The 27634-nt window shown below is 36.0% G+C and overlaps 1 protein-coding gene across 1 annotated transcript; it reads right to left on the bottom strand.

Annotated features, from left to right (window-relative positions):
* Positions 1–714: 714 nt before the first annotated feature.
* On the bottom strand, positions 715–27634 carry LOC102231850 (calcium-binding protein 7-like). Its single transcript, XM_005803825.2, has 5 exons — positions 26669–27634; positions 8063–8206; positions 7145–7257; positions 4467–4617; positions 715–3377 (listed from the first exon to the last, which is right to left on the bottom strand). Exons 1-5 carry the CDS (start codon positions 26775–26777, stop codon positions 3247–3249), a joined length of 648 nt encoding a protein of 215 aa, XP_005803882.1. The 5' UTR covers positions 26778–27634; the 3' UTR covers positions 715–3246.

The following is a 27634-nucleotide window of genomic DNA, read 5'->3' as shown; positions in this document are numbered from 1 at the left end:
GAACAGAAAACCTGTTAAAACAGGTAATTACTTTACCTGATGAGAAATAAACCATTGATTTTCAACAACAGAACATGTTTTATTTTACCACTTGACACATAGTTCACATTTTATAATCATTTCCCATTATGCTGTATGTAGATCTCCAGAAATTTGAGTTTTTCTGGATTACTCAAATCCAGAAATACTCAATACTTCTAGCAGACGTATTGAGTACTTATGCACCGCCATATTTGGATATGGTAGCTTGGTAGCTTGAATCTTTTAATAAAACTAGTTTCACATAAAGATATATGTTTGTGCTACAATTCTTTAAGTGAAAAATAGGTATTACCAAATTTAATTCTTAATTCTTTTGTTGTTCATTTTACCTAAAAATAAGTTAAATTTACATTCAAATTTCAAGTCTCTTTAAATACTGTTGCACTTTTCTTGTACTGTATTTTAGGCCTTTAAAGCACAGTGAGCTGACTGTTCACAGTGAAAAAAAGAGATGTAAGAGGCAATTTATTTGGGATAAATATAACAGATGAGACCAATAGCCCTCCTAAGATTTCTCAAAAAAAAAGGGAAAAAAGCAATCCATAAATTCAGTGAACCCTAAAAAATCCATTACTTTTTATAGATTTCAATTTGATATGTCAGGGGTGTCAGTCAATACAGTGAAACTGATCCAGGGTGTCTCATAGAATCATCTTAAGGTCTGCAACTGAGCATTTGGCAAATTGAAATTTATTTCACACATGCCTCACATAGACACAGATGTTGTATGGGCTTATTCATACAAAATACCACCCAACAGACAAAACATCTGAGTCAATGAACAGATATTATGCGCTCAATAAACATTTTTGCAATAGTCAAAGACACGTATCAAAAGTACAGTACAGTGGAGAGAAAGTGTAGCAGGCTAGCAACAAGTTTGGATAGTTTTTTTATTGTTACTCTTTGTTAATGTAAAATAAATAGTTTTCTATAATTAGCTCTGCTGATAAGTAATACATAGAACAGATTTCTATGTGTATGTACAATGCCAGTGTTAACAAAAATAAGGCAACAGATCAAATGTTTAAAACTCCAAGAAAATTACCCCTTCCTAAAAAAGGTGACTTATTATTTGCCCTCAGTTAATACCTGTTTTATCACATTCTTATCAAAAATAAATACATCCATGATAACGTTTGTTAATGATAACACTCTTCCAAGAAATGGATGAACAATCATGACTGTGAGTTGTGTGTTGAAACACACTTTAAAGTGCTGAATGAGAACAAAGGTACATGTTGTAAGTGATCTAGATTTTTTTTTCTGAGCATGTTCCTTATAAAGTTGCTTTTTCTTGTTTTGTTTGCATCACCAGTATGTCATACAGCTCTGTAGAGACCCGTCAATGAGCCATTCATTGGATTCAGGTGCGGTGGAGGAGGGATTTATCTAAAGTCACAGGATGGCAGCTGTGGAGGACTGGACTGGCCACTCCTGCTCCAACTGCGTCAGTACAGGCAAGGAAATAGTCTAATTTTGTCACTGTCCATGGAGTGGCCACTCAGCAATCCTAATTATCATCCAGTGATTATTAATTATAATCACTGGGTGCAAATAATTCAGATTTTTGCATTGTGGAGTCAAAAATGGAGGAGAGAGTGGAAATATTTCATTTCATTTTCTGTCTCTTTTAAGCCTTTTTGTGATTTGTTATCTAAATTATGGTAAAACAAAATCTTTCCTTTCTAAAGAAAAAATGCAGAACATCTTGATTTAAACATTGAATCTATATGCTATGTGACCTCTGGGCAATTTAAAATGCAATAAGTCCATCCTTAGCTTGTGCAATTGATAATACGGACTAACAGACATCATTAAATGCATGCACATGAATCCAAATCTACACTTCTAATGCATGTGGTGCTATTTTTTAAATGTTATTGCATTATTTTACATCTTGTTTTGCTTATTTCAAACCCATTCTCATTAAAATGTAGAGATTAATAATTTATTCTTTTGCCAAACCTCAGTTTTTCAACAGTTTTCTACTATAGGTAGATCCAGTAACAGCTGAAGAACTGCTTGTTCACAGCAGTACACAACATTTAGTTTACGTAGTTATTGCTGCATACAGACAGAAAAAAAATAAGTACATTTGTTCATATTTGAATCCTAACCACACGCCAGATTGGCTTAAATGCATAACAGCTGATATATCTTTAAGACAATTGTTGCTTTGTGGTGGAGAAAGATGACTGAGAGCCAGGCAAGGCGAAAACATTAGTAGCTAAGCTATTCCAAAATATTTGTTTGTCTTTCGAAAAAGCAACCACTTGTTGTCTAGAAGTTGAATTTACTTTAATTTTATCTACCTAGATCTTTTACCACACATCTTGCTCACAGTTTTTACCTTAATAAAAACAACACAGTGATGATGATTCATACATTAATAAGAACTTTTACAAATGTATCAAGACAACTGTTTAAATCCATGCATTTCATGCATAGATGATAGTACTCCTTTGAGGTCTCCAAATCAGAGCGTGTGAAGAGTTTTCTGCGTGTCCCATCCCTCTTTGACCAGTCACTTTTCTGTCACATTCTGTCTTCACCTGCTGATATCAGCTCTGATGAGCTTAAATTGAACCCCAGCAGACTGTGAATGAATGAAACCATACACACAATCAACTAAAAGCAAACCCTTTGTGATCTTTGACTCTTGCCAAATGTTTCTCAATCCCTACTGTTTTTTAACAGTGCCGTACCTACCAGCAACTTGCACTTCAGACCTTGCACATCTTAATCTTGTTGAACCTCTGTAACACAATTCTGCAAACATTCCGATGGTTTCTCTTAGATAATGTTTTTTTTTCCCCTTCATGCCAAGCGACATGGTACACTAGACAAATACAAAACAGGACAGCCAAGACAGTTGTCTCAAAAGTGCACACAACTCTGAATGTAACTCTGCTCAATGCAAGCAGCTGATGAGTAGTCAAGGTTTTGTGAAGATTGATATGTATTGTCAATAGTACACACTGGTCTTTTTGAATATGTTATTCTTGTGTCTTTGAAAGGATATGTTTGTCTGTAACTAAGACAAATCCAAGCATTGAGTGTCCTTATTTAATTTGCAATCATGTTAGCATGTTTTGCAGTTCTGGGATGTCCATTTCATAGTCTTTAAACTGTCTCTTCAGTTGTTATTTTTTTTCTAGTAGCCATTAGGTGGAGATCAAGGCCACTAGAGTTCCACAGGCTTTACTTCATGCCACTTCGCAGCACTTGATTGGCTGCAATGAGCATGACGCTGATAATGAAAGCAATGGCAAAGGCGCATATGAGGCTCTTGCGCACACAGGTTTGCTTGACTTGCTGTGTTGGGCTGGAGCCTATAAAAAGACAGAAAGAAAGATAGAAGGAAGACAAATAAAGATTTTGGAAGCCCAGTGAGTCCAGCGTCATTTAATGCCTGAAAGCTATCTGATTGTTATTTCCGTAAGAACAATCTCATTGAAAACACAATGTTAGGGGATCAACACTGCCACAATGATTTGTTTTTACACCTGTATGCTGCATAATTTCACCTAGATTGAAATGCAAATCAGAGATTTGGGATAACAAACAAATGGAATAGGAGACATTTGCTGAGTTGAGAGACTCTTGAAGAGAAGCACAGTCATCTGTAAGGATCTGTAAGTGTAACATCACTCCTTTCTCCATGCTTTATCGACCAAAAAAGTAATTTTTTTCAGTAAAGAGTTGTACAAAGATAGACTAAGTAGGAATTTCTGCAATAACTTCCCAAAGAAGTAAAAAAACAGCTTCTCTGATGTTTTATATCCTCATTTATTATACTTAATTTGTGATGACAGGATGTCATTCATCTTGTTTTACTTGCTTATTTATTTGGAGATGTCATTTACTTGGCAGTTATGAAAGAGGACTCAAATGAAACTGTGACAAAAATTCTCAAACTGATATTACAAAACATATTGAACATTGACTGACTGAAGCTCTTTAGGACATCCTGAAGATGAAGAATTTGGAGTAATTTGTGAAAATGGAAGAATCAACAAAGTGAGCAGCACAATTACACTCTAACACACAGAGCTGAAATCTCAGATTAAAGTTAGAATTTTAGCTCTCTTTTATAATACCATCTATTAATTCCTATTAGAAATCCAATACCATCGAAGTTATTATCATCAATCATTTGATAATGAAATGTTATAGATCTAAAAAGTAAAAAAGAGCAATTTGTCCATGTCTGTATTCAAATCAGGCTCCTTTTGTAAAATATTTCCATGTCTTCTCAGCCAAGTCACTGTTTTTGCTGCATTTTAAAACAGCAACTTCACATTGAAAAACATTTGTAAAACTTATACATCCAGCAATATTTATGAACAAAAAGATTATGCATTTGTTTTAGAGAAGTAAAAGCATTAAAGAGAGGATTTGCTAAGAGGCTTGCTACTTACTGTCTATGTCGACCTGGCAGTCCTCTGGGTTCTCTATGTGGTTCTCTTCAGTCATAATGATGTTCTCAATGTCTTTCATGGAAAGGTGATCACAGAAGGTGTCATACAAAAGCCTCTTCAGCTCCTCAACTGTCAACTTCTGCATGTCACACTGCAGATACACACACATACAAAATTACTATCACACACAGCAAACAAAAGGCCCACACTAACAAATGTATGCATTAGGCAAACAAACACAGACGGTCTTAATTATGCAGCTTTGTCTTTAATACAAAATAACAAACACACAGAGGTGATATTAGTTTTTAACACATTATTTTGTGAGTAAGCTTAATTTTTTTCATTTCCAATGTCATTTTCTGTTTATTTCAATTAAACGTTTTCTGCCAATTACAAAAAACGGATGAACATAAGTAGAAAAGATGTACTGCTCATAAGCACCACAGACAGAGAGGGGAAGTTCTTCTCTCTCTGCTCTATAGTGAGATTCACTCACCATGACAAATGAAATGTGTGAAAAGGTTGCAATAGGAGTGCAACCTATTTTATGTTTAATACTGATGATAACTTTTTATTACATGACACCTTTAAGTGTGTTGTATCTTTATACGTTGATCCTTCAAGCCCAGATGGTCAGGTGAGCATTACAAACGAACACCAAGATAACGATTACCTGTTTTGCCTATTCTGCAGCACAATGATCATTTTACATTCTTCATCCCAATAGATACTAAATGGGGGAACATTGTAGGTGACACATTTCATTTACTGACATGAAGAGCTGATGTTTCGCAAATTGTGCTTCGATTGCATCTTATTTAAACCAAGATAAAGCACAGATGCAGTGGTAACATACGTAGATAGCAATAGGTAAGGACCAAATAGAGACACAGAGACAAACAACCATTGACACACAAACTCATTAGTGAGTGCACTCTTCAGTCCCCAATTAACCTGAAATCCACATAGGCTACATGCATGGGGAAAAATGTAAACTCCAGACAGAAAGCCCCAGCTGAAATGAGAGATAATGATCCTAATGAGTTTGCCACACGTAGCCAAATATATTCATGTCTCAAGAAAACAAGTATTTTTATCTGAAGATAAAATATTCAAATCCGAACTGTTAAAAAACAAGCAGTGTACTAGATATTAAAATAAACACCTTTTCATCCTCGGTTATCATAAAAATATTTTTTATGCTTAGCCTTAGCTGACCGCCACATGAATGGTTTATTATTGAAACTCTCTTTTTCAAAATTCTAAAATAGGTTGTAATACAATTAAATAAAAACATATTGACACCACAGTTAAACTGTGAAATTTGCTGCAGTTTAGTGCTTTGTACATGCATCTGTGAATAAAAGCTTTCAACAACCACTGAAAGAAAGTGAAAACAAATCCTGTTTCATCAATGATGATAAGCTCTTGCAGAGGAATCGTGAGTTTGAAACGTATCTATTTGCAGCTTACAATATCTAGGAAGAGCTCCCCTGCCTTCAAGTTAATTTGGTGTCACGCTGTTAGAAAATTGAAGCAACATTATTTTTTTAATTGAAAGAAAACTGTTTCCAACATACAAGTGCCTCTCAATGTAATGGAATCAGTCAGTAAATGAAACACATTATATGGATTAATTACACACAAACTGATGTTTTCATGCCTTTCTTTCTTGCTTACAGCTGATGGAAATATGGTATTTGAGTTCTTGTAAGATTAGAATACATCATTTCAATGACAGAAATGTGGGCTTAATAAGAAATACCTGCTGAAAGGTTATTTCTCAAAAGAACTTGTAATCTGACAAACATGGTTCTTCTCAAGCCAGACTGATATGTACCTGTATGTAAGTACTAAAATACTCATCGTGGTTGGCAGGATTTGCATGTGTCTGTGAGAACAGAAAGCTCAGCTAAAACTGTAGCTTTAATAAACAAATGTTACGATACTGCCAGTCCTACGTTCACCTCAAATGTGACGAACAGAAATTATTATTCCGAAATAAAATAATTCCCACTGAATAATACACAAATATGTTATTTTTTTAACTTAACAAATAATGATCTGTTATTAAAACTAAAGTCAACATTTCTCCAATCAGGCATCTGCAGCTGTTTGGACAGGGTTTGTATTTTACTTATTTTCAGCTCAGCCTGAGCCAAGCTCAGCGGTGTGACTGGAGGCTATGTGAACAATCTAGCAGCATATGATGGAAACTACCACATGGCTTACGTAATGTTCTGTTAGGCTATATGGCCCTTTCTGTTCTTCCTTCTCTTCTCTCCAAGCAAAGTTTTATTATCATGCAGTGGATGTACCAAATGTTCAGAGACCTCCATTATTCGCTCTGTTTCAAACTCTTTGCTGCTCTTATCACACAAGTACAACAGGAGCAGTTATCACCATGCTAATTTTCATTCCACTGTCAACCTGAGAAGGTGATTACCTAATATGATGTCTTTAAATAATTTAATAATTACTTTGCTATGATGATCAAAGCAATAACACTGTTATGACAATGAAGTCATCCTATTAATGCCCCAGAGAACATAACAATTAGAGCCACTTTTTGTCTGACATTAAATGGCTCTTTGCTGGGAAATGTGCAACACCTGAGACTCTTCTGTCAACCCCTCTGTCTCTTGAGGAGAAAATAATGTCTGAATAATAAGCACCTTCCAAAAAACGGAGTCAAAGTCAGTGCCGTTGAACTTGTCTGGCATCCCGGCCGCTGTCAGCTTTGGACCCAAAAGAGTAACAAACTCCTCAAAGTCCACCTGGCCGTCGCCTGGAAAGAAAAAAAACCCCAGGAAGCAGTGAATTACTCTACAGTTAGGCAATTTGTGGGGGAAAAGAGGATTTTGAATAAGTTTTCTTGAAATGTATTTGTGTTTCTGAACCAATAACTATCAAAATCTATAGAAAAATCAATCAAAAAGATCAGGTATTTTCCTGTCCATTAAGTTATCCTTAATACAAAAGAAAAGAAGCAACCAGATTGTAGGTATGATTGTGTATTTCTTGGGACTAAGATTTTTTTTTTTTTAAATGAATACTAAAATAAATTCTCTAATTATGGATTGTAAGACCAAACAACAGGAATAGGAAATGCTAATCAATGGACAAAATACTAAAATGCTGGTTTTAATCTATTCAATGAATATATGAAAACACAAATAAATTAAATGATTGAAGATTCTAACACTAAATGTATGCTTCAAACTACAATAAAAAGGGAGACGTTTGATGACTAAGACGCCAAAATAATTAAACTAAAATAAGAGTGAAGATTTATTTGTATCTTGTAAGTCTAGACAACTGACTTTTATGTATTGCTAAGTTCTAATAATATTTTGAGAGGGAAATTAAAAGAAAGCTGTCCAAATGCTGGTTCCAAGGCATTTGGAGCACTTATTTTGAGCAAAGTCTCTGCTATGGTCATAAATGTTGATTACAAAGAAAATTTTAGCTGGGCTCAATGGATCCAGCAGGGACAGTTTGAATGGACCTTGAGAAAAGCAATTTAAGTTGCTAAAAAAATTCAAATTGGAGGTTTTTGTTTGAAACAGAAAAAAGGGAAGCAAGAATCTTACCATCCATGTCAAGTCTCTGGATGATGACTTCCAGCTCCACCTCATTTGGCATGTAGCCCAGAGAACGCATGGCCATTCCCAGCTCTTGCTTCGAGATAAACCCATTTCCATCACGATCAAAAACCTTGAAGGCCTCGCGGATTTCTGCAGAGAAGACAAGCACACATCCAAGCTGAGGTTTTGGTACAAATCAGGATATGAAAGGGGAAAAGCCTCCACAGACCCATTTGTTATGCTGCATCAATGCCTGAGTCATAGTCATTTGAGGGGATTGGCAGCTTAAGAGAACAGATTCTATTAGTTAACTGAAAAGAGCAAAAATAAAACGAATACCCCTGAACAAACTGAAATCAGAGCAACATTTTGGGGGCAGAGCTCTCTGCCTTGGGTTGTGGATTTTACAGGGATGAATCAAACCTCTCGCGTATGTTCTTGGTTGCCAAAATCCGAAGTGCAAGAACCAAAAATAGCTTAGAAGGAATAGGTTTTGCTTCTATAAATGAAAGGAAAAGTGCAGCCTCCCAGTAGATATATTTCCTAGTCTACAAGCAATGCATTTGTAAATATAGACTCAAAATGTTTTACAAATCAACTACTGATCGAACAAGTTGTGCGTATTTGCAAACTGTTCCATATCTTTGTGGTTTTGTGCATATACCAAACACAAATTTGACTATATTTTATTAGTACTGAACTGGTCATGTGACAAATTTCCCCACATGTCCAAAGATTTCATGGCAACTTTGTTCATGTGACGATGAATTTGTGTATGCTGCAGCACTAAATAAATAGGGAAGTGATATCAGAGCATCTTTTATTCTCTTGCAGCATTGTGTTAGATTGAACTTTTCTACAACAAATCCTACAGGTGATTTTGGTATTAAAAAACATGTTGATATATGGAAAGGTCTGCCATACCAACTGTAGATTATAGCTGACAACCCATTGTGTATGAACCTGGTTTCTCTTCCTTGCAATCTTGTTAAAGAGGATGGCATTGCAAACTCTAAAAAAGCAAAGAGATGTGAAATAAAGATGTGGCTGCCTCTACCAGAAAACAAGCAGTGGTTGTAGGTATGTTAACGAGCCACATACCTAGAACCACTTAAATAGAAACAGCAGTGGTTTAGCAGCAAATGTTTTCCATGACCATCTCAGGTCACAGACAGAAAACCTGTGAGAGGAGCGAAAAACAAGAGATGATTTTAGAAGACCCCTGACTCTGGAGGATGTGGAGAGACTATGTAAACAGGACTGATCAAAGATTCGTCTCTGCAAGCTCCGTCCTTGTAAAATGTCACAGAAGAAGACTGCCGTATCGGCCAAAGGGGATGGAGAGGAACCATTAAGGGAAGGTACACCAAAGAAAATGCAATGCCAGTGGTTTTATAAAAAAAACACACACAAAAAAAAAAAACTTAAAACTTTTAATTTTTCACTTACCAAATGAAAGTACTCTTCTAAAATGATCAGTGGCAAGATTATAACATGTGGACTGAAGATCATTTGTGGAAGAATTTTGAAATATCTTTGACATGAGTGTCGATACATATTGAGGGTATTGTGTTATGCAATGAAAAAGGTATTCTATATAGTCACTGTTGTAACATCCGTATAGTTTGACATACATCTAGATTCAAGGCTTTTATAAGGTAACATTGGTGCAAAAACATTTTTCCTGATGAAAACATGGTTGAGTGAGTTTTGAGAAAATAAGAAAGCCAAACATCAAATGGTTGCTAAATAATGTATAGCCTGTTGAAGGTATGCAGCTGATAAGAGCGGTCGTCTAGGTAAACTGAATTAAAATTCCACTTGAAATTATCTCTGCCTCTGAGTTTGCTAAGAAAACACTATTAAGTAAGTGAAAGGTAACTCTAAAGAAACTTTATCAATTCACTGCAAAGCCAGAAATGTAAATGAAAACTGCAACACTGGTGAATTTATCCGGTGTCAGAACTGCAACAAATGGATAAGCCTCAAGCCAAAAAAAAAAAAAAAACAACATGACAGTATGACAAATATTTCAGCTGAAAGATGAAACATGGCATATCAATGATGGCAGGAAACAGTGTCTCATTCAATACATGATGTTGCAGCAGAACTCCAGGAAATGGTTTTTCGTAATCAAGTACATGTCCATGGAGCAGACATTATGCCATTGGGACAAGCATCCCTGGCAATCATGTATTACAATGGATTACATCTGGGCATGCAATTTATAAAACAAATCGAAGTGACAGTCGGAGCAGCTGTTTTTCCCATTGCTTTTTGCTACAAGATGTCTTCCTGCAGGTACAGTTGAAATCATTGAATGCCTCCAGCAGTGTTTTTTTTTTTTTTTCAATTTTCTGGGTGGATCTTATTGTTTACAGAATAACAACACTGTAGTATCCACCTGAGGTCCTTCTGTTTACTTTAGAATGATGGGTTTTCTTGTAGTTGAGTAGGAGGCTACCAGACTCTTACTATCAAAAAAGTTCATCCTTCTTTTCAAGCAAGCAGCATATTCTTAATAGTGAGTGTTACTCAGTAAATTGCATGTATATAAAAAAAGAAAAACAAATATGTTTAAGGTCTTAAGGAACAAGTTCAAATTGCTTAGGGGGGTGCTTCCTAGTGTAGCAATCGTTACAGAATAGAAATTCCCCTTCTGCATAGGCCAGAAATACAATAAACCTCCTATCAACTCCAGAAACATGAGCAAAACAAATAAATTACCTAAATCTCTCGCGTCTACTTAAAACTACATCACACACATTCCTGCTGAAAGAAAGTAAATATTCTCTGAGGTGAAGCAGACCATGTGAGAAGTCTCTGCAAAAGTAATTTGCCAATAAAAAAGAAATACAAATTCTTTCCACATCCTGCCAAATAAATTGTAAATATCCTCATATTACCCCGCTCATAATTAATTATGAGCCCTAATTGAACTGGAATCATATGCAATCCCTAACAGTGTCTCAATCTTAATTAAAAAACTGCTTCTGCCGGAACATTTATACTAGTGAATAGCTTCATTTGCACAGATAACTTGAATTGTTCCATTTTAAAGACAATTAATTCTTACAGTTTTCTTTAAACCCTAGTTAAGACTCAAGTGTTCAGTGACTGACATAAGAATTTTGTTATCTAATGCAAACATTCTGCCATTAGACTGCCTATCACTCTAAGTTTCTGAAGGTCATAAATTCAAATACTGTATTGTTTGTCCCTAGGCCTGATAAAACACAAAAATGTAACAATTATCTTTTATTTGAACATTGATCAACAATCATATTTTAATGATTTAAGATTTTAATGAAATCTGCCAAAAACTGCTATGAGCTTATTTAAAATACTTAAAAAATGTATAATATTTACCCCGTTAATTCAAAAATATGCACTGAGGTTCATAGAAAAATAACGATAAAAAGATTAACACTCCTTAACATAGAATTTATGATTGAAGCAGACAACCAGCTTTTTATTTTGGCTTTTAAATGACATATTTAACATTTGCTTATCTGTTTGTTCTCTTCTATATACAACACAATACACCTAAGGTTTGGGAGGTTTTCTTCTCTTCACTCTCAGTTTGATGATTTGAAAGACTGTTCATGTCCTACATTGAAAAACAATGTGTTACATTTGTTTATTAGCTTTGCTCAATATATTACTCTGAATTATTATTTCAGAATAATTCTGAAATTGAAATTATAGCTTGGACAAAACTAATAAAAGTAGCTGTAACAAATTAGAGTATTTTTAAAGTTGGTTCAAAGAACATTTTTTAACGTTTAACAGTTCTTGTCAAACCTAAATAGCAAACATATCCGAAGGTTCTTTTGGATCACAACATGATAAGCGAGCTTCAGTGTAGTGAGTAATGTTGTCTTCCCTTTATCCTGGAACAGTGCCAAATGAAGAACAAGCTTCTTTTAACCAAAATATCACCAGACACAGACACACACTTACAGTTTTTGTTAAAATTCCTTAAATTTTATATTGAAAGAAGCAAATTTGGGAAAAATATTTATTTTGCCTTATTTTGTTATGTTGCAATTGTGTTATTTATATTAATTAATTTCATTTTGATCTTTAAAATACTAATTGACTAATGTTGTGATCAATTATTCAGTGCTTGTGAAGTCTTTATACCAAATACGTTTTTCAAATCTTACTGGAGTAATTTCTTGAACGGCTAGTTTTTACATCTTGAGTGAAAATAATTTGAAGTAGTGCTACTCTTACTTAAGTACAATTTTTAGGTACTTTACCCACCTCTGCTCCAAGGATTCCTTCAGTAATTCATTGAGGGTAAAGATCTTTTATCACTGCTTCATGGCCAAGATGAAAGCCACATCGCTCCTCTTGAGTGAGAAGTTCAACAACCAATCGAAGCCTCTGAGAGTAAGAAATGAGAGGCTGAGGAATGGAGCACACTCTCTGGGACCACCTTCACTCCAACCTGGTTGTGCCAATCCTCAAAGTGACATTAAAGAGGTGTGTCAACCATGAGAGCCTCACAATGTCCACAGCTTTCAGCATCTCAGGCTAAATCTTATCTTATTGAGCTGGACAGGATGGTGCATAATACATAAAGCACACAGCTTTCAATAAGTTTAAAAACCTTTTTTTTTATGATTTCAACTTAAACCTTTATATCATTTGATATATGCTTTGCATTGTTGTGTATGCCTTTGAATTAGTTGCGTTTCCATTACAAAATGTTGTCAATAATCCACGGATGTTGTAAAAATACAATTTTGCAATAATGTTTCCATAAAATAAGAAAAACAATTTAAATTACATGTGAATAAGTTTGTTCTCGGTAAAAGCCATTAAAAATCATGCTGTGCCATGATCCTCAAATTACTTCCAGTTGTCTTCTTCTTTGTGGTTTCCACCGCTGGCAACATCTGCCGCCGGTAGTTGATCATGTGACTTGTGTGATGCAAAAAAAAAAAAATGTTTCAGTTGAGGTTTTGGCAAATAAACCACCTCATCTTAGCACCAAAACAAGAGTTTTTACAATATTGCTAATTTATTTTAGAAATGTCTACCGTAATTGCACAATTTTATGGTCAATGGAAACACAGCTAATAGTATGTAGGACATATAAGACTTTTTCCACTAGTTGTCCTATACAGAGTCATTCACTCTGTGTAAGGCAGAGAGCAAAGACAGAAAATATATGTGTTGTGGTGTAAATCTTGCATGAGTGTAGCTAAACATTTGTGTCAAGCCACCAAAGCTAATACAGAATTTATCAAATCTGTTCCTTGTTGAAGGAATCAATCAGCGGGGGGAATTTTGGCTATTTTTCAAATGAAAGCAAGAATAAAAATGTATTTTAATATCTCTTAACATGCTATTTTTTTTACTTTTACTGAAAGAGTAATCTCATTCTCACCATCATTTGTTTCATTTTATGGTATAGTTAAAATTTCCGCATGTTTTTTTTTGTTGTTGTTGTTTTTGATGACTGCTGCTGTTGCATCTTCTGAGACCGCAGCACCTCCCGGAAGGTGTGAATATGGCTGAACATGTGTGGTATTTGCTTTGATCTTTTGAAGAGCTTTTTGGCCTTCGGAGATGCTAAGCCGCCTGGTCCCCTGTGGTGTGATTCAATGAGGGATGATAAACCCAAGTTGAGATTGAGTTCCGAGAGCCAAGCATCTAAAGCTGAACTCCCACAGAGAATAGTGCAGTACACACCACATATGTGGCATATATATTACTGAGAAGCATGAGACGTATCATCATTTTCCATACCATACACAGAAAAAGCAGCTAAAACTGAGGTGATTCATGCAAACATAAAGGATCTTTACATAAAGGTGCTTCTCAATAATAAAATAGATTTTTCCAAGCTGTGGTCTATCTTCCTTTTGGACTCTTTCAGCTTCTGACTGCTGGGAAACTGTCAAGATAACACCAGTCGCCCCATGACAGTGTCGATTATAAAAATCACTTTTTCTGTATTAAATGTCCTTTTATTGTTGTTTTCAGCCAATATTCTAATTCTCTGGGAATTATACCTTTGGTGTTCACTAGCTGTAATCCATAATCATTAGAAATAACAAACATAAATAACTGAAATCAATTACTCTGTGTAAGAAATACATATACAATTTATTTTTTAATTTGAATTACTGAATTCAATACATTTTATGATGATGCACGGAGATGCACAAATGAAAAACATTCTTGCACATAAGACATATTTACCTTTTTGAATTATCAATTGAGCAGAGCATCAATATGTTTTACCTTTAATGCTTTGGTGCTGCTAAAAATAACAGTAAAGAGAAAAAAAGCCAATTATATGTTGTGCACTGTGAGCATAACAACCTAATGCCAGGGTTTTTGTGAAAGTGAAGTATCCATGAACATAATCCAGAGCTTCTTTTTTTCCAGAGCCATAGATCCTCTTTGCTTCAGTCAGACCTACATCTGCTCAGGGCTGCTTTGGATCAGTAATTGCAGCACACCCACTCTTTATGTAAGACCTTATCAGAATGAGAAAAACACTGCAGTGCTGTTTGTGTGAACCTAGGGCGACTATTTTTAAACACCCATAGGAACCTCAGTTCATTTTTTTAGCGAGATACGGGCCTGCTCAAACATCCGGAAGACTTTCTATTACCATAATAGGCCTCTAACAAGTCCCTGGAGAATACAAAAGGTGTGTACGGCAAATTTTTAAGTTGACTGAATGTTGAGGGAAAATCCCATTTGAGTGTTTGGGTGGCATGAAGTTTTAGGGATATTAACTTTGCTAGTGCAGCGCTGATATAAGCAAAGAAAGAAATAGGAAGGGTAGAGGGGGGGAGGTAGAGGTGGATGAGATGTTTTATCATAAAAAAAATGTATGAATTCTCTGAGTTAACTTTTTAAACCCCACTTGACCTTGGATGATGGAAAAAGGTAAACGGCTGTGAAATTTCCGCTGATTTTTGTTCTTTCTCTTTATTTCCCAGAAGGGAACAAGTATCATTGATCTGTCTCCAATTTATTTATTTTTTTATTCTTTTTAAAGTTGTAAGTTTTCATCATCACAGCACAGAACTAAGCTGAGCCAGGCCAATACCCACAAGGCAAAAAAGACAAAAAAAAACTGTGAGAAGCACCTCAAGCCAAGGTTGGATGTGAGCTATCAAAAGCATTTGCTATGCTTTGCGAATTATTCATCAATGTCTTAGCAGGTTCATCAACTTAATGGTGTCATCTCATTTATAGATGAGTTTTTTACGCTCCTGATATTGTCTAGTCTACTGCGGACTGGGCTATATTGTTTATCAAAGGAAGGAAATATTAGCTGCAGGGGAAAAAAAGCCCTTCACATTCCAGAACTCATCATAGTTGATTTCACAGGTAATAAAGTCTGCTGGAGTCACTCCTTCATGGCAATCGATCAAAATGGGAGTAAATTACTTTGATTCAACCTACCCGACAGTTGCAATCATCACATTTCACAATATTCTATGCTAATCTGCACCTTGTGTTTTCTATCAAGACCTATTTTGTCGAGGTTAGATGTCAATGAAGTCAGAGAAAAAGATTAACTAAGAATTTGTGAGAAGACTGTGTTTGCTGATGTGATTGAAATGTCAACTGATTTACCTGTAAGAATTTAACAATGCCATATTTGCATTCTAATTTTGATAAAACATATATTATTAAGACACAATTCTTCCGCTTGTTGTATATAGTAAAGGGACACAGCTTACTTAGATTAAGTAAGAATGGATGTGCAAATCCAGTCAAACTGGTTTAAACTGTAGCAATCTTCTCAACTATGCTTTTCTCAAAAATGAAACTAAACAGGTTAATAGTCCACTTGTAACCTGCAGGACTAAAACATCGCAAAAAATATAAGGACATCAATCAGTTCTTTGTTGTAGCACAACTTCCAGGAGATAAAATTCATTATGTTGAAAGCTTGTTTATTTCTATGTAAATGTTGCCACATTTATTAAGCAGTGTTAAGTAATTTGTGTAAAAACGTGTCTATTCCTCTACTAGGAATTCCTACCTGCTTATTTTGCCAATGACTCTTGTTTGATGTCAGTTGTTGAATAAGATACTTGAAGTTTGAAGAAACAAGACATATTGGAAATTTAGTTAATTATTTATTTGAACAGTGGCACCATTTAAAGAGACATAAACTGGTTTCTAATGATATAAGTTTATTCTCCAGGGGGCCTTGTTAGAAGGAAATAACCAGCCAAATACAAATCCCCTTACTTTTTTTTTTGAACTCCTAGAGCAAACTTAGAAATTTAACTACTTGGGAAGTCAATGCTTCCTCACCAATACCTGCTTCAAAATTCAGTATGACTTTGGTCCCGCTAAAGGTAGTTGATCTGGGTGATGTGAATGACTAAAACAATCTGTAAAGGATGATAGACTGATGTAAAATTAACAACTGGATGCCATCAACCATCCAATGTTGCCACAGACTTGCTCAGGAGGAGGTACTGGTGCAAACAATGAGTGGAACAATTGGCTTCTGCATAATATATGTCCAGGAAGCAGTAGTACGTATATAAACATGATTTTAATCATACATAAAAAATACATGGAATATACTGGATACATTTCATGTATGTATTATGCACTGGGAAGCCCTGTGCACCAAAACTGAGCTGCTGTTAAAATCGCAATGAGAAGAAAGTCATAAAGTCTGGAGGAGACTCATGCAAAGCAGCAAAACAAAATGACTCCAATGTTTCTCTATGAAGTTTGGGGAAAGAGCAGCAGAGAGTGTGGAGAAAAGACTAGCTCGTTTTTGAGTTAATGGGTGAAAACTATAATTTCCATGTTTTGTAACGTAAAACCAACGTGGAGCATAGAGGCCGATACAAATGAAATAAAGAGGAGAATACAAGATGGAAAAATCTAATTTTCTTCACAAATTGTACTGAAATGCAAAAAATTTTCACATTATCCTTTAAACAGATTATACTGTACATACATAATACATTAAACAGTTTGAAAGACAGACTCTATCATTGATTGTTAAGATGGTTGAAAAGAGGTTCCCCTGAAGCAAATTATAAATCGAGCCAAATGATCACTCGTCTAAAACAGTTTTATGCCTCACTGAACTTTTTCAATATTGTGCAGCTAGTATTGATATTTGTGCTATTTGACAATGTTGTGTGTTAACAGGCATTTACTTAGACATAACAAATAGAAGATCTACTTTGGCTATGAATGCTTATACGCTTCCATGCAAAGCTCCAGAAAAAACATTTCAGAAATCTACAAAACAGAATCTTCAACAACAACTTGGATATAAGATTACATATTTGACTTAGAAGCTAAAGTCCCTTCAACGCTTACTTTGTAATTATCCATAGCATTTCAGACACCCTAAAGAGGGTTTTTTTCTGTAAATTTCTGTAAACTTTGGGGAAGTCAAGTCTATTACCATGGCACTTCCAGATGGGCACCAGAAATTATGTGATTCGCAAACCAATTTTTGAAGCTCCGATTCAGGAGGAGCAGCATGGTTTTCCCTCTGAGGCAGTGGATCATATATTTATGCCTTGTAAAATTGCAGAAGGAAGCTGATAAAAGATCTCAAAAAGCATTAGAAACATAGGAGAAGCAAAACCACTGACATGTATCAATCTAAAACGGATTGCAAAGCCATTCTGGAGGCTTTGGGTTTCTGGCAAAAAGTAGATTGGTGTATTTTCTATTACATCTGACATAAAATTAAGACATTTCAGAGAAAAAAATATCAAACCACTACGTTAGTGATAGTAAGATGTAGTAAGATGATCCCGGTCAAAAACAACCAATCAGAGTCAGGGGGAAGCTCTTAGAGGTGTCAATCAGGCTAGTGTACATGCTGTTCAATGTGTTAATGACAGAGGAACAACTTATTGTTATAGAAAAAGCATTTATCTGCCATCAGTGTAAAAAAAACTTTTAAAAAAATAAATGTTACATTGTGTAGCTTTAAAGATTTCTGTAGAAGCACCTGATAGAAATAGAAATAAAGCATGAATGAAAACCTGTTTAAAAGTGTTCATGCCAGAATATTGATCAATGTTTAAGTTGTAAATTTCTACCTTATTCTTTGGCAGTTCAAATATGTTTAACAATTGCTTTGCACATTTTAGCTTTCTTAAATGATATAAAACTATTTCTATGCTTTTCACAAGAGGTTTTCCCAACCTGTGACTCACCAGCTGAGGTGCTGGGTCACATCAACCTCTGAGAGACGGCTCATTTCTACTCACATCTTTATCACCATCTATGTCAAGTGGAACTTTTTCATATACCAAATCCAGGCAGGTGACACATTCAAGAAATCCATTTTGAAATTCATCCCCCCCTGCCTGCCTGTTTGTTCGTCTGTCTGGCAGGTTGTGTAAGGCAGCCATACATCATGGAGAGGGGGAATAGTGTTGGACGGAGCCATATGAAGGAGGAGATGAGCAAAGTAAGATTTATTTTCCTTGTAACCATCAGTGCAACAAATTTGCAATGTCACAAATGTACTTTTTGTCACTATTTAGTTAAATTTATAAGGTTGACTTTGTTCACTTTTTATTTTTTTTAGCAATATTCAGGAACATAATATTCTGTAACCCACAAATAACTAAAAACCCTGGACAATTTACAAGTGACTTAGTGTAGAGGAGCCCTAATCTTTTGTTTCTTTATAGACGTATGCATTATACATAATCTTAGTTCGCTAACAACAAAAGCTAGTTAAATTGCAGAATATACAGTGCCTTGTAACCTATTCAAAACCCTGAAGTTTCTCAGATTTTCTCATGTTACAACCACCACCTTCAAACAGGTGGAATCTCTACCAGACATTGTCCATATGTCTGTGTGAACATGCATTTATCTGAGCCCTTCCACTGTAGCTGCCACATTTTGTTTATTCTTGATGGATGGATGAATTTCCACCAAGTCTCATTTTTCTTCACCATCTAATATATTCTTTTTTAAGATTTTCTGGAATTTAACTCCATTCTTTTTTCATCTTTTCTTCAAATCTAGATAAATGCCTTGTTCTATGAATTCCATTTACAATAATGCTGTGATGATCCTGTGTCAGTACTGGATGTGGGGTGTTAAGTTTGATGCAAAGCATTAGTTTTCTGTCAGAAGTAACCTTTATGAATGCCAGAGAAATTCAAATTTATTCTTAATTGAGGCAAGGCTGCAGGTTCTGCTACAGGTTTGATTTTTTTCCTCTGCGTAATTTGTGGCAAACTGTAAATATGACTTCCATGACTTTCTTCAGCAAAGGTTTTTCTTATGCTACTTTTCCACAAATGCGGGTTTTGCATTACACAAAACTGATTCTTCTTTTTTAACTATAGGCTTCTGCGACTCTTGCAAAGGATTCCACTTTGCAAGGTGGTATTAGAGCCACTAACTTATAAAATATATGGATGTTTGTGTCAGTGATTGTGAAATATGAACAAGTTCGACAGGTGTGAATGCTTTAAGTGGGTGCTATACTTAAAGCATCAAAAATAAAAGACATAATTAATTTGAAAGTTAAAGTCTCATGTTGCCTGTAATTTAAAAGACATTCATTTCTAATCGTGTTCTTTTTTTGAAGGTTCAGTTTTCCTCTGAAATATTTGAAACTTCTTGTTGGAATGAGAGCTAGACTGAATGCTAATAGAAGTCAATAGCTGAGCTGAACACTCAAGAAAAATAGGTGTTTGACTTTAGTAAACACATCTGATTCATTTCCATGTGAAAACGAAAACAAGCCAGGATATTGTCTTCCATCCTGATTGGTCATTTTATCATGTTTGTTTGTGTGTCTCACTCTTTAGACACCATAGGCTTGAAATAGTCTCAACTGACCCCTCAGATGTGCACCCACACACACCACCCACTGATTCTACATACTATACGTTGTGTCCATAATTCCTGTCTCTCCTAGCAAACGCAGACATCTTTAAATATCTTCATTTGTATTCGTGTAAGTATTTCATGAGGAATGGAAGTCAACCCTGCAGCTCGGGGCAAAGAAATGAGTCAATGTTGCTGCTGCAGATACTGTAGGAGTCTAGCAGTAACATCAACAATGCCTCAGAGGCAGTTTATGCCATTAGAAACTCTGTGGGTTTTTTTCTAAAAGCTGTCAGTCAATGCTATTAGCATTTGTAAAACTTATGGCAAGGGAGCAACTAAAGCTCTGTTTAATGCTTCAGATGTTTACTACTGAAAACAAAACTGTTTCCTGGAATAAAAGTGACTTTGGACCTCTGAGCAGCTTGAGAAAACATTTTTGTAGGAGGTTTTATGAGTCAAAAAGACAAATAACCACAATCCAAAAGAGCTAATTTTGTTTTTTGTCTTTATAAATTTGCATGAGGTGATAAATGCTCTAATTATATAGTCAGTGCAATTACTCATAGTGCTCATCATTTAGTGCTATTTCTGGTATTTCATAGTGTTCTGAAATACATAAGCCTTGCAAAACCATTCCTATTCCTTCATCTATATTTTATCACAATACAGACATCATTGATTTTTACAATATTTTATCTGGATTTTGTTTGATATACTAAAATGAAGTAGTGCAGAGGGAAGATAAATGTTACCTTTTCCCCTTTCCTTTAATACAACAGAGCATAGTTTTGCCTGCATTTGTATTTCCTTAAGCCAATATTTAGTAAAAACACCTTTGGTAATAATCATAGTGGTAAGTCTGCAGAGTTTTCTCTGCTAGATTTGCACATCCAGAGAAGGGATTTTTGTTCTTTTGGTCATTGTGTAGAAGCTCAAGCTCTGTCAGATTGAAAGGGGAGTATTTATTTATTATTTTTTAAGAACAGCTTTCCAATAGAATTTCAATATCTAAAAAAATATGATCATATCACAATTGATCATAATTTTTCTAATGCAGTGTTTGGAATTCTTGTCCAGCTGTTCAATGTCCTGTAAGCTCAGACCAACTTCCCTATTCCTGCTGTGGGGATGATGCTTTCAGGATGATGTGAGAAATTTGTTTTCTACCATTGAATTTGTTTTCTATGCATTGTAGTTTGCATGAAGGCCTTGTAAACTTTTTATGTCTTTCTTTCATCAATTGCTTTGTTCATGCCACCCTAACTCTAACTCTTGTCATTAGTGAATGATCAATAGGAAATTAATTTGCCTAGCTACACTGTGAGCACATTCTCCTATCTGAGATATGGAACTCTGGAGCTTCTCCAAATTTACCATGAACCTCTCATTGTCTCTCTAATCAATGATATCCTTGCCCGGTCAGTCAGTTAGGTTCACAGCCAACTGAAAGTAGGTTTGTGGGAATACCTTCCTTTTCTTCCTTACACTTTATTTCGAGGTAATTATTTTAGGCCATGCTATTTTGTTCCCCAGGTAAATAAATATAAAATTTAGACTTAGTATTTGCCAAAATTACCTAAATATTATCAATCAGAGCAGTGTTTACAAAACTGAAAGCAGTTATGACTGTGACAAACAATGTTTTTCAAAGGCTTAAGTTTATCTTGGCATAAGGAACATTAAGCAGGGGTTGAAAAGAAGGCAAGACAAATCTCTGTTGGAAATAATCAATAATCCTCTCTAACAACTATTAGGTTTAGGAGGCATACCAAAGAGAAGAAATGTTGATCTACCATCGCATCATCACACAAGTGGAGTTTGCTAAGCACTTCTCAAACTTTAATTAGGACTGTGTGTTTTGGACAGAAGAAACAAAGTTTGAGCTTTTCAGAAACAAACACTCCAGATAGGTTAGGATGGAAATCAGGATATGTTGAAAAAACATCTCAAGACAGACAATTGTTAAATATGATAGAGATTCTGTGATGTTTAATAAAACATCACAATATGATGGCTACTGCCAATGAACTGTGAATGAGTCAAACTTGTCTTTTTCAGTAGGACGGCATTCTCAAACATATTGCCAAATCAAAAGAGAAAAGGTTACTTTCTCTTTTGAAAATTTACCTTTTTTCATAAGGCAGAATGACATAGAAAACCCATCGGATGCAATAAAGAGAAGAGAGCGCCAAGAGGACCCAGAATTCTGGATGAAAGGAATAAAGAGGAAACCCTCTTCTTGTAAGTTCCTGTGTTATTACATGTTATATAAAAAAGACTAAAACTGTCCTCTTCTTCTATTGTACAAAGATAAATGTTATCAAATTAAAGGGTGGATTTTTATATATTTTTCTGTGATAAATTATGCTTCTGCAAAGAGAAAATAATTTTGGCTTTTTACTCATCTTTTTTTCAGAAGTACTATTAATATTTAGAGGCCAGTGTTCTGGGGGATTTTATGCACTGACATATAAATCTAACTCTACATAGCTGGATTGCTTTTTTAAGCAGTTCACCTATGTATGTCAACTGAATTAAATTCCTCCAATGTAACAATTTATAATTTGCGCATTAATAAATTGATTTTTTTCACTCTCACCCCAAACTAGTGAAGGTGTTTTGAGGTTTTTGGGACATTTCCCTAGAGAGTCTGTCAGCGACAGAGGAAATCTGGCTATAATTAAGAAAATCATGGTATAAAAATAATGTAAAAAACAGAACTAAATGTTCCCCCATTAGCTTTGAGGAAAATGTTTTTAGATGAATTAGAGAACATTAACAAATGACTGAAGTACATACAAGTCATCAAGCAAGCCAAACAAACAAAAAAAGGATTTAGCCTAAATCAATAGCTTAATATAACAATGGATACTCCTGGGGCTGAGCCTAAAGCCAGCAGTTTTCTATTCACCTAAATATCAGATATTGACCATCTTTGTATCCTTAACTTTGTTGCAGGGATACAAAGATGGTCAATATCTGATATTTAGGTGAATAGAAAACTGCTGGCAACTGCTTACATGATTCCCATTTTGGGAAATAATGTAAAAGCTTTAGGCTCAGCCCCAGGAGTATTCCGAAGCTTCTTCCAATAGGGCTGTTGTTAGGCAGTGTGGAAATGGGCTACCCACTTAATTCCACCTGCAGTGATATTGACACCGAGCTTGTGTGTGTGTGTGAGAGTCCGTGTGTGTGGCTAGTGGAGGAGGTCTAAACTATATTGAGCTGCAGTAATATGATCAACTGTTTTTTTCCATCTTGTGTGGGAGGGGAAATTGAGAATATGGAGTCCAATTCAATTTATGCTCACAACATTGTACATTAAGATACTTGCCACCTCCCTCCACATTCTGCCCACCCATCCTCCAAAGACATACACACACACGCAAACACGCCTGCATGTATGTACAGTGTTAAAAAGCCATGCAGAGATTCTAAAAAGCTTTGTGTAAATCAAAGCTTTTATAGTCTTCACAACCTCAAAGTACAGTGGCATTGGTCTGTTCCCAAGGTGTCCATTGCAATAATTGAAAATCAAATCCTCGGTTTGAGCTTTTGGTCCCCGTGCATGCACTTGCACGCACACACATATTCACTAATGCGCAATTTCTTTCTGTGACAAAGCCCCGAGTCCCTGACGGCCAAGCTGATGTATGTGACACCTCTGTCTCCCGGCCAATTCTCGTCCATCTCTCCGGAGACGAGAGCGATGACGAGACTCTATCGCTCAAGCAGCACGTTTTCTCATCAATAAGTAATTTGTGAACCAAAACCACTGTCAAAATTCAATCAAAAGTTACTAAATGTTGCTCAGTGCACTTAAGAGTTCAAGACTTATCAATGTTTAAAGAGTGGGCAGTCAGGAAGCCTTGACCTAATTGATTTTGCCGGCTCTTTTAGCCTTTCTTCATTGGCTCCCAGTTAAATCTAACATAAATTGCAAAATTATTTATCTGACATAAAAAGTTCTGAATGATAAAGCTCCTTTTTTATTTTATAGAAAATAGTCTTCCATTATGTTTCCAACAGATTGCTGGTTTAGGGGATGTTCCTTGAATTTCTAAAAGCAAATGCTTACATGATTCAAATATTCATGTAAGAAGCTCAAAAATGCTACTACCTTAAAAAGTTTCCAATAAAAAGAAATAACTGGTCCATTTAAATGGACTGAACACTGATGGTGTGAAAGTACCCTTAGTCTGTATCGTTATGGCAGCTGTGAAAGTTCACATAAACTCGGGTCTAGACAAGCAGGCAAATTCTAGCCTGCCATAAGACATTGTTTAAAAGTGAAACAAATCAAAAGGTGTGAATTTTTTTCACATTCTCCCCAAATTGATGCGAGTACTACTTTTTTTTATGTGAAAGCATCCTAAATTCAGTTTTAATACGAAGTGTTGTGTTGCTAAATGTGTTTGTATCTTTAAAAAAGCCATGCAGCATAAAAGACTCAATGAGACTTGTAAAAATCTCATTTAATGTCTCGTCTGTAACTCTTTCATCCGTCTTTGAAGAGTTACAAAGATAATGGTGCTAAAAGCAGCATTTTGTCTTGATAAGCTAAATGCTAAATAGTTTTACAATGCAACTCTTTATCTATAAGCAGGAATCATCTGCTAAGCCAAATAACAAATTTGATGTTTTTACTCTACTTCTCCTATCCTACTCCACAAACCCTCAGTCACACTGTCCAGTTAAGTCAGTGACCATGTGGGGAAAGCCTTCCTCTTCCACAGCCTCTGAGACCTCTCTCCCATTGAATCACTAATGAACTCCAACAACTGAAACAGCCGCTTTTCACAGCAACAACCTCTGCTCCCATGTGCTGCCTGCAAAGCACCCGGTGCTTCCCCTGTCACACCACCAATATGACTTGAGCTGCAAAGCCCAAATGGCTCTGTTTGTCTTGTGACAGCATGTGTGCAGCAGGCATAAGTAGATTTGATTAATTAGCGTTTAAATGAAGTGTTGCCTGTTTATTGCACTCCGAGCTTGATTGTAAATTAAATTGGAATGGTGGGAGGGAAAACAGAGATCCACTTTCGCAACAACCTTGGCTTCTCCTGGAGCAAATATCAATGACAACAGAGGATAGCCATGCTCATGGTCTGTACTGAGTCATTTATGATGCTGTTTAAATCAAGACTTTGTGAACAACTTACTGTAACTACAACGCCAATTTTAATTTTTACTTGTTATAGTATTTTGCTAAAAAAAAAACAAAGAAAAAAACAATGACAAATGAAAATTGCTGATGTTCTACCTCTTTCATTTTGTTTTTCATTAATTTAACTTTTCCCTGTGAGAAGAAAATGTATGTTTGTTAGTATTATGTAGCTATGTTCATGTGGAAGAGCAACATTACAATTTCATGAACTTCCTTGAAAAATCTGCACTACCATCCAATGAAAAGGTGTGTTTATTTCTGTCAATGCTTCAATGGGAATGAATCAGTTATCAAGTAGAAGCACACAGTGACGTCTCAATCTGCCAATTAAGGCATTCTGAAATGTCAAAATAGCTTTTGTGCTCTGCACTGCAGTTTCCAATAGGCACACAAAGAGATTTCTGAAAATGTAAACCAATGCATTCAAATCTCTAAATAATGCCTTTTGAGCATTTCGTCCACATGGAACAAAGTATGTGGATAAAAGTATGTGGTAAAAATAAGGATCGAATCATAAGCTGTTCTTTAATTAGGGCTTAAAGTACTTCAGCATAACCAGTTATAACCAGTTTATGTTTTATCTTTAATGATTTCATTTTGCTTGTCTTATTGTGAAAATCGCTGCTATTTTTTTCTGAATTTAGCATCTCTACATGTGACAGCCATTTCAGTTAAGTTTATGCTGAGTTCTGACACATCATTGTTCCTAATGAGCTACTGACTGGATGATCATCAAACACAGCAACAATGTGAAAGATGGGAGTAGAGTAGGCCATCATGTATGAAAGCTGAGAATGAAAGTCAGGGTTATACCACCATAAAAATATTGATTTCTTGTTAGTTTTAGACTTAAAAATAATAAATTATATCAGTAATTCATAGAACAGAACCAGTGTTTAGTGTACTTAAATAAATCCTATAAACAGTGAATCACAAGAAGTAAAAATTAATCCTTTTTTTTCCCACACTGTATTTGTGTCACTGCACCTCCTGTTTTAAATTGATACTTTAAAAACAGATAAATGAGAGACGGTGATACTGATGTTCTAGCTTTAGTGCAAAAGCTTCACATCAAAAGATGAAGCTGCAAAAAAATAAATATATACAGAAAATCATGACCTTTAAGAAATGTCTGCTTCCAGGTTTAATGAGCCAGGCGATTGCAGCTTCCATAAATCCATCTTCCAGCTATAAGCCCTCAATTTATTTATTTATTTGTTTTGCAAATCATTCACTGGTCTCATCAGGAGCAGCTTGTTATTGCAAATTTATTTGAATGTGACTCAGAATGGGTTGCAAACTTAAGTGAGAAGCTTGAATTTGACATAAGTGGCATAGTTGGCAAAGTTTGATTATTTGGCTAATTTTCTTTCATTCAACCTAATTATATGACAACAAAAAACAAGATTAACAGTAAGTACAACTAGGAATGCCCAAATCTGTCTGAGAGCTGTCCAAGGTCCTGACCGTGCGCCTCCGTCATACAACTACCTGCTGGAAGCTCACCAGCTCAAATGTGCATGACCCTGTCATGAATTCACACTGTCAATATTGACTCACAAACAGCCCTGTGATGGCCGCCCGGTCCGTGTGAGCAGGTGCATTCTCACCTTCAACCTCGTCTTCGGGCAGGTTCACCGGGGCGCTGTAGGAGAGGATGTCGGGGATGGTGCAGATGCCCCGGTACATCAACGTGGAGGTGACTGGGTGCATCGGCATGACTGCAATCTGTGTCTCCCACCTCCAACCTCGTCATAAAGAAATGTCTACAGATTTGATTCCAACTTCCCCCTGCGGTCACCGAGGGAACGGAGCGGCGTGCTCATGGATGGAGAGCATGGGTGGTGAACTGGGAGATGCGGTGAAATCCGCAGCGCGTTCGCTTCACGCGTCCTTTCGGTCCATGAATGAAGAGCAGAAGAAAAGCAGAGGGAGTCTCACCTCATTGCAGTTCAGTTGCACGCGTTCAAAACAACACAGCAGCCTTTTGAAAAGTGCACATTGCGCGCAAATCGCTTTGCACTACGATTGGTTAGGACGAGCTCCACGTTAAGTAGCGGAGGGTGTTGCTTCCTGATTTAAAACGTTTCACAACTGCAGGTCACATATCACCTGATTGCCTGGTTTTAAATCTGCTTCCAGCAAATCCACGCGTCCACTTGTTGGATTGCTGCTGCAGGCGCGCTCACTTAACGCGCTCCGAGCTCCAGATACCCTCCCTTCGTCAGAAAATACGCGATGAAAGCCCTTTAGACTGATAAATAAAATGGATTATTAACTTAACTGTCTCTCCAGCACACTAGGAATGCTGACGGCTTGGCACATGTTCAGATCTTCACAAGCATTAATTAATTTATCGTTCTCTAATTGGTCGCTGGCACAAAGGCTCGTTGCGATCCAGATGTTCAGGGCTGAAAGAGGTCGAATAAAGCTCCGAGCAGGAATCAGAAATGCTGTCATTCTCCTTCATCTTTTCTGGTCTTTACACCGTCATCAGGCTTCTTCATGTGTACACACCCCTACACGCGCACGCACCCCAACGCATAGATCCACATACACAGACTTTATGGGAGTAG

This window comes from Xiphophorus maculatus, chromosome 12, assembly GCF_002775205.1.
Source record: "Xiphophorus maculatus strain JP 163 A chromosome 12, X_maculatus-5.0-male, whole genome shotgun sequence".
NCBI classification, from domain to species: domain Eukaryota; kingdom Metazoa; phylum Chordata; class Actinopteri; order Cyprinodontiformes; family Poeciliidae; genus Xiphophorus; species Xiphophorus maculatus.
This window is presented reverse-complemented; position numbering and strand designations above follow the sequence as displayed.

Bases quoted from the DNA above. Each gene is read 5' to 3' on its own strand.
- LOC102231850 (XM_005803825.2), bottom strand. From the start codon at position 26,777: ATGCCGATGCACCCAGTCACCTCCACGTTGATGTACCGGGGCATCTGC. The intron at 7,258-8,062 runs GTAAGATTCTTG...TTTTCTTTCCAG, and splicing joins CCAGAGACTTGACATGGATG to GCGACGGCCAGGTGGACTTT. The intron at 3,378-4,466 runs GTAAGTAGCAAG...GTCTTTTTATAG, and splicing joins CTGCCAGGTCGACATAGACA to GCTCCAGCCCAACACAGCAA.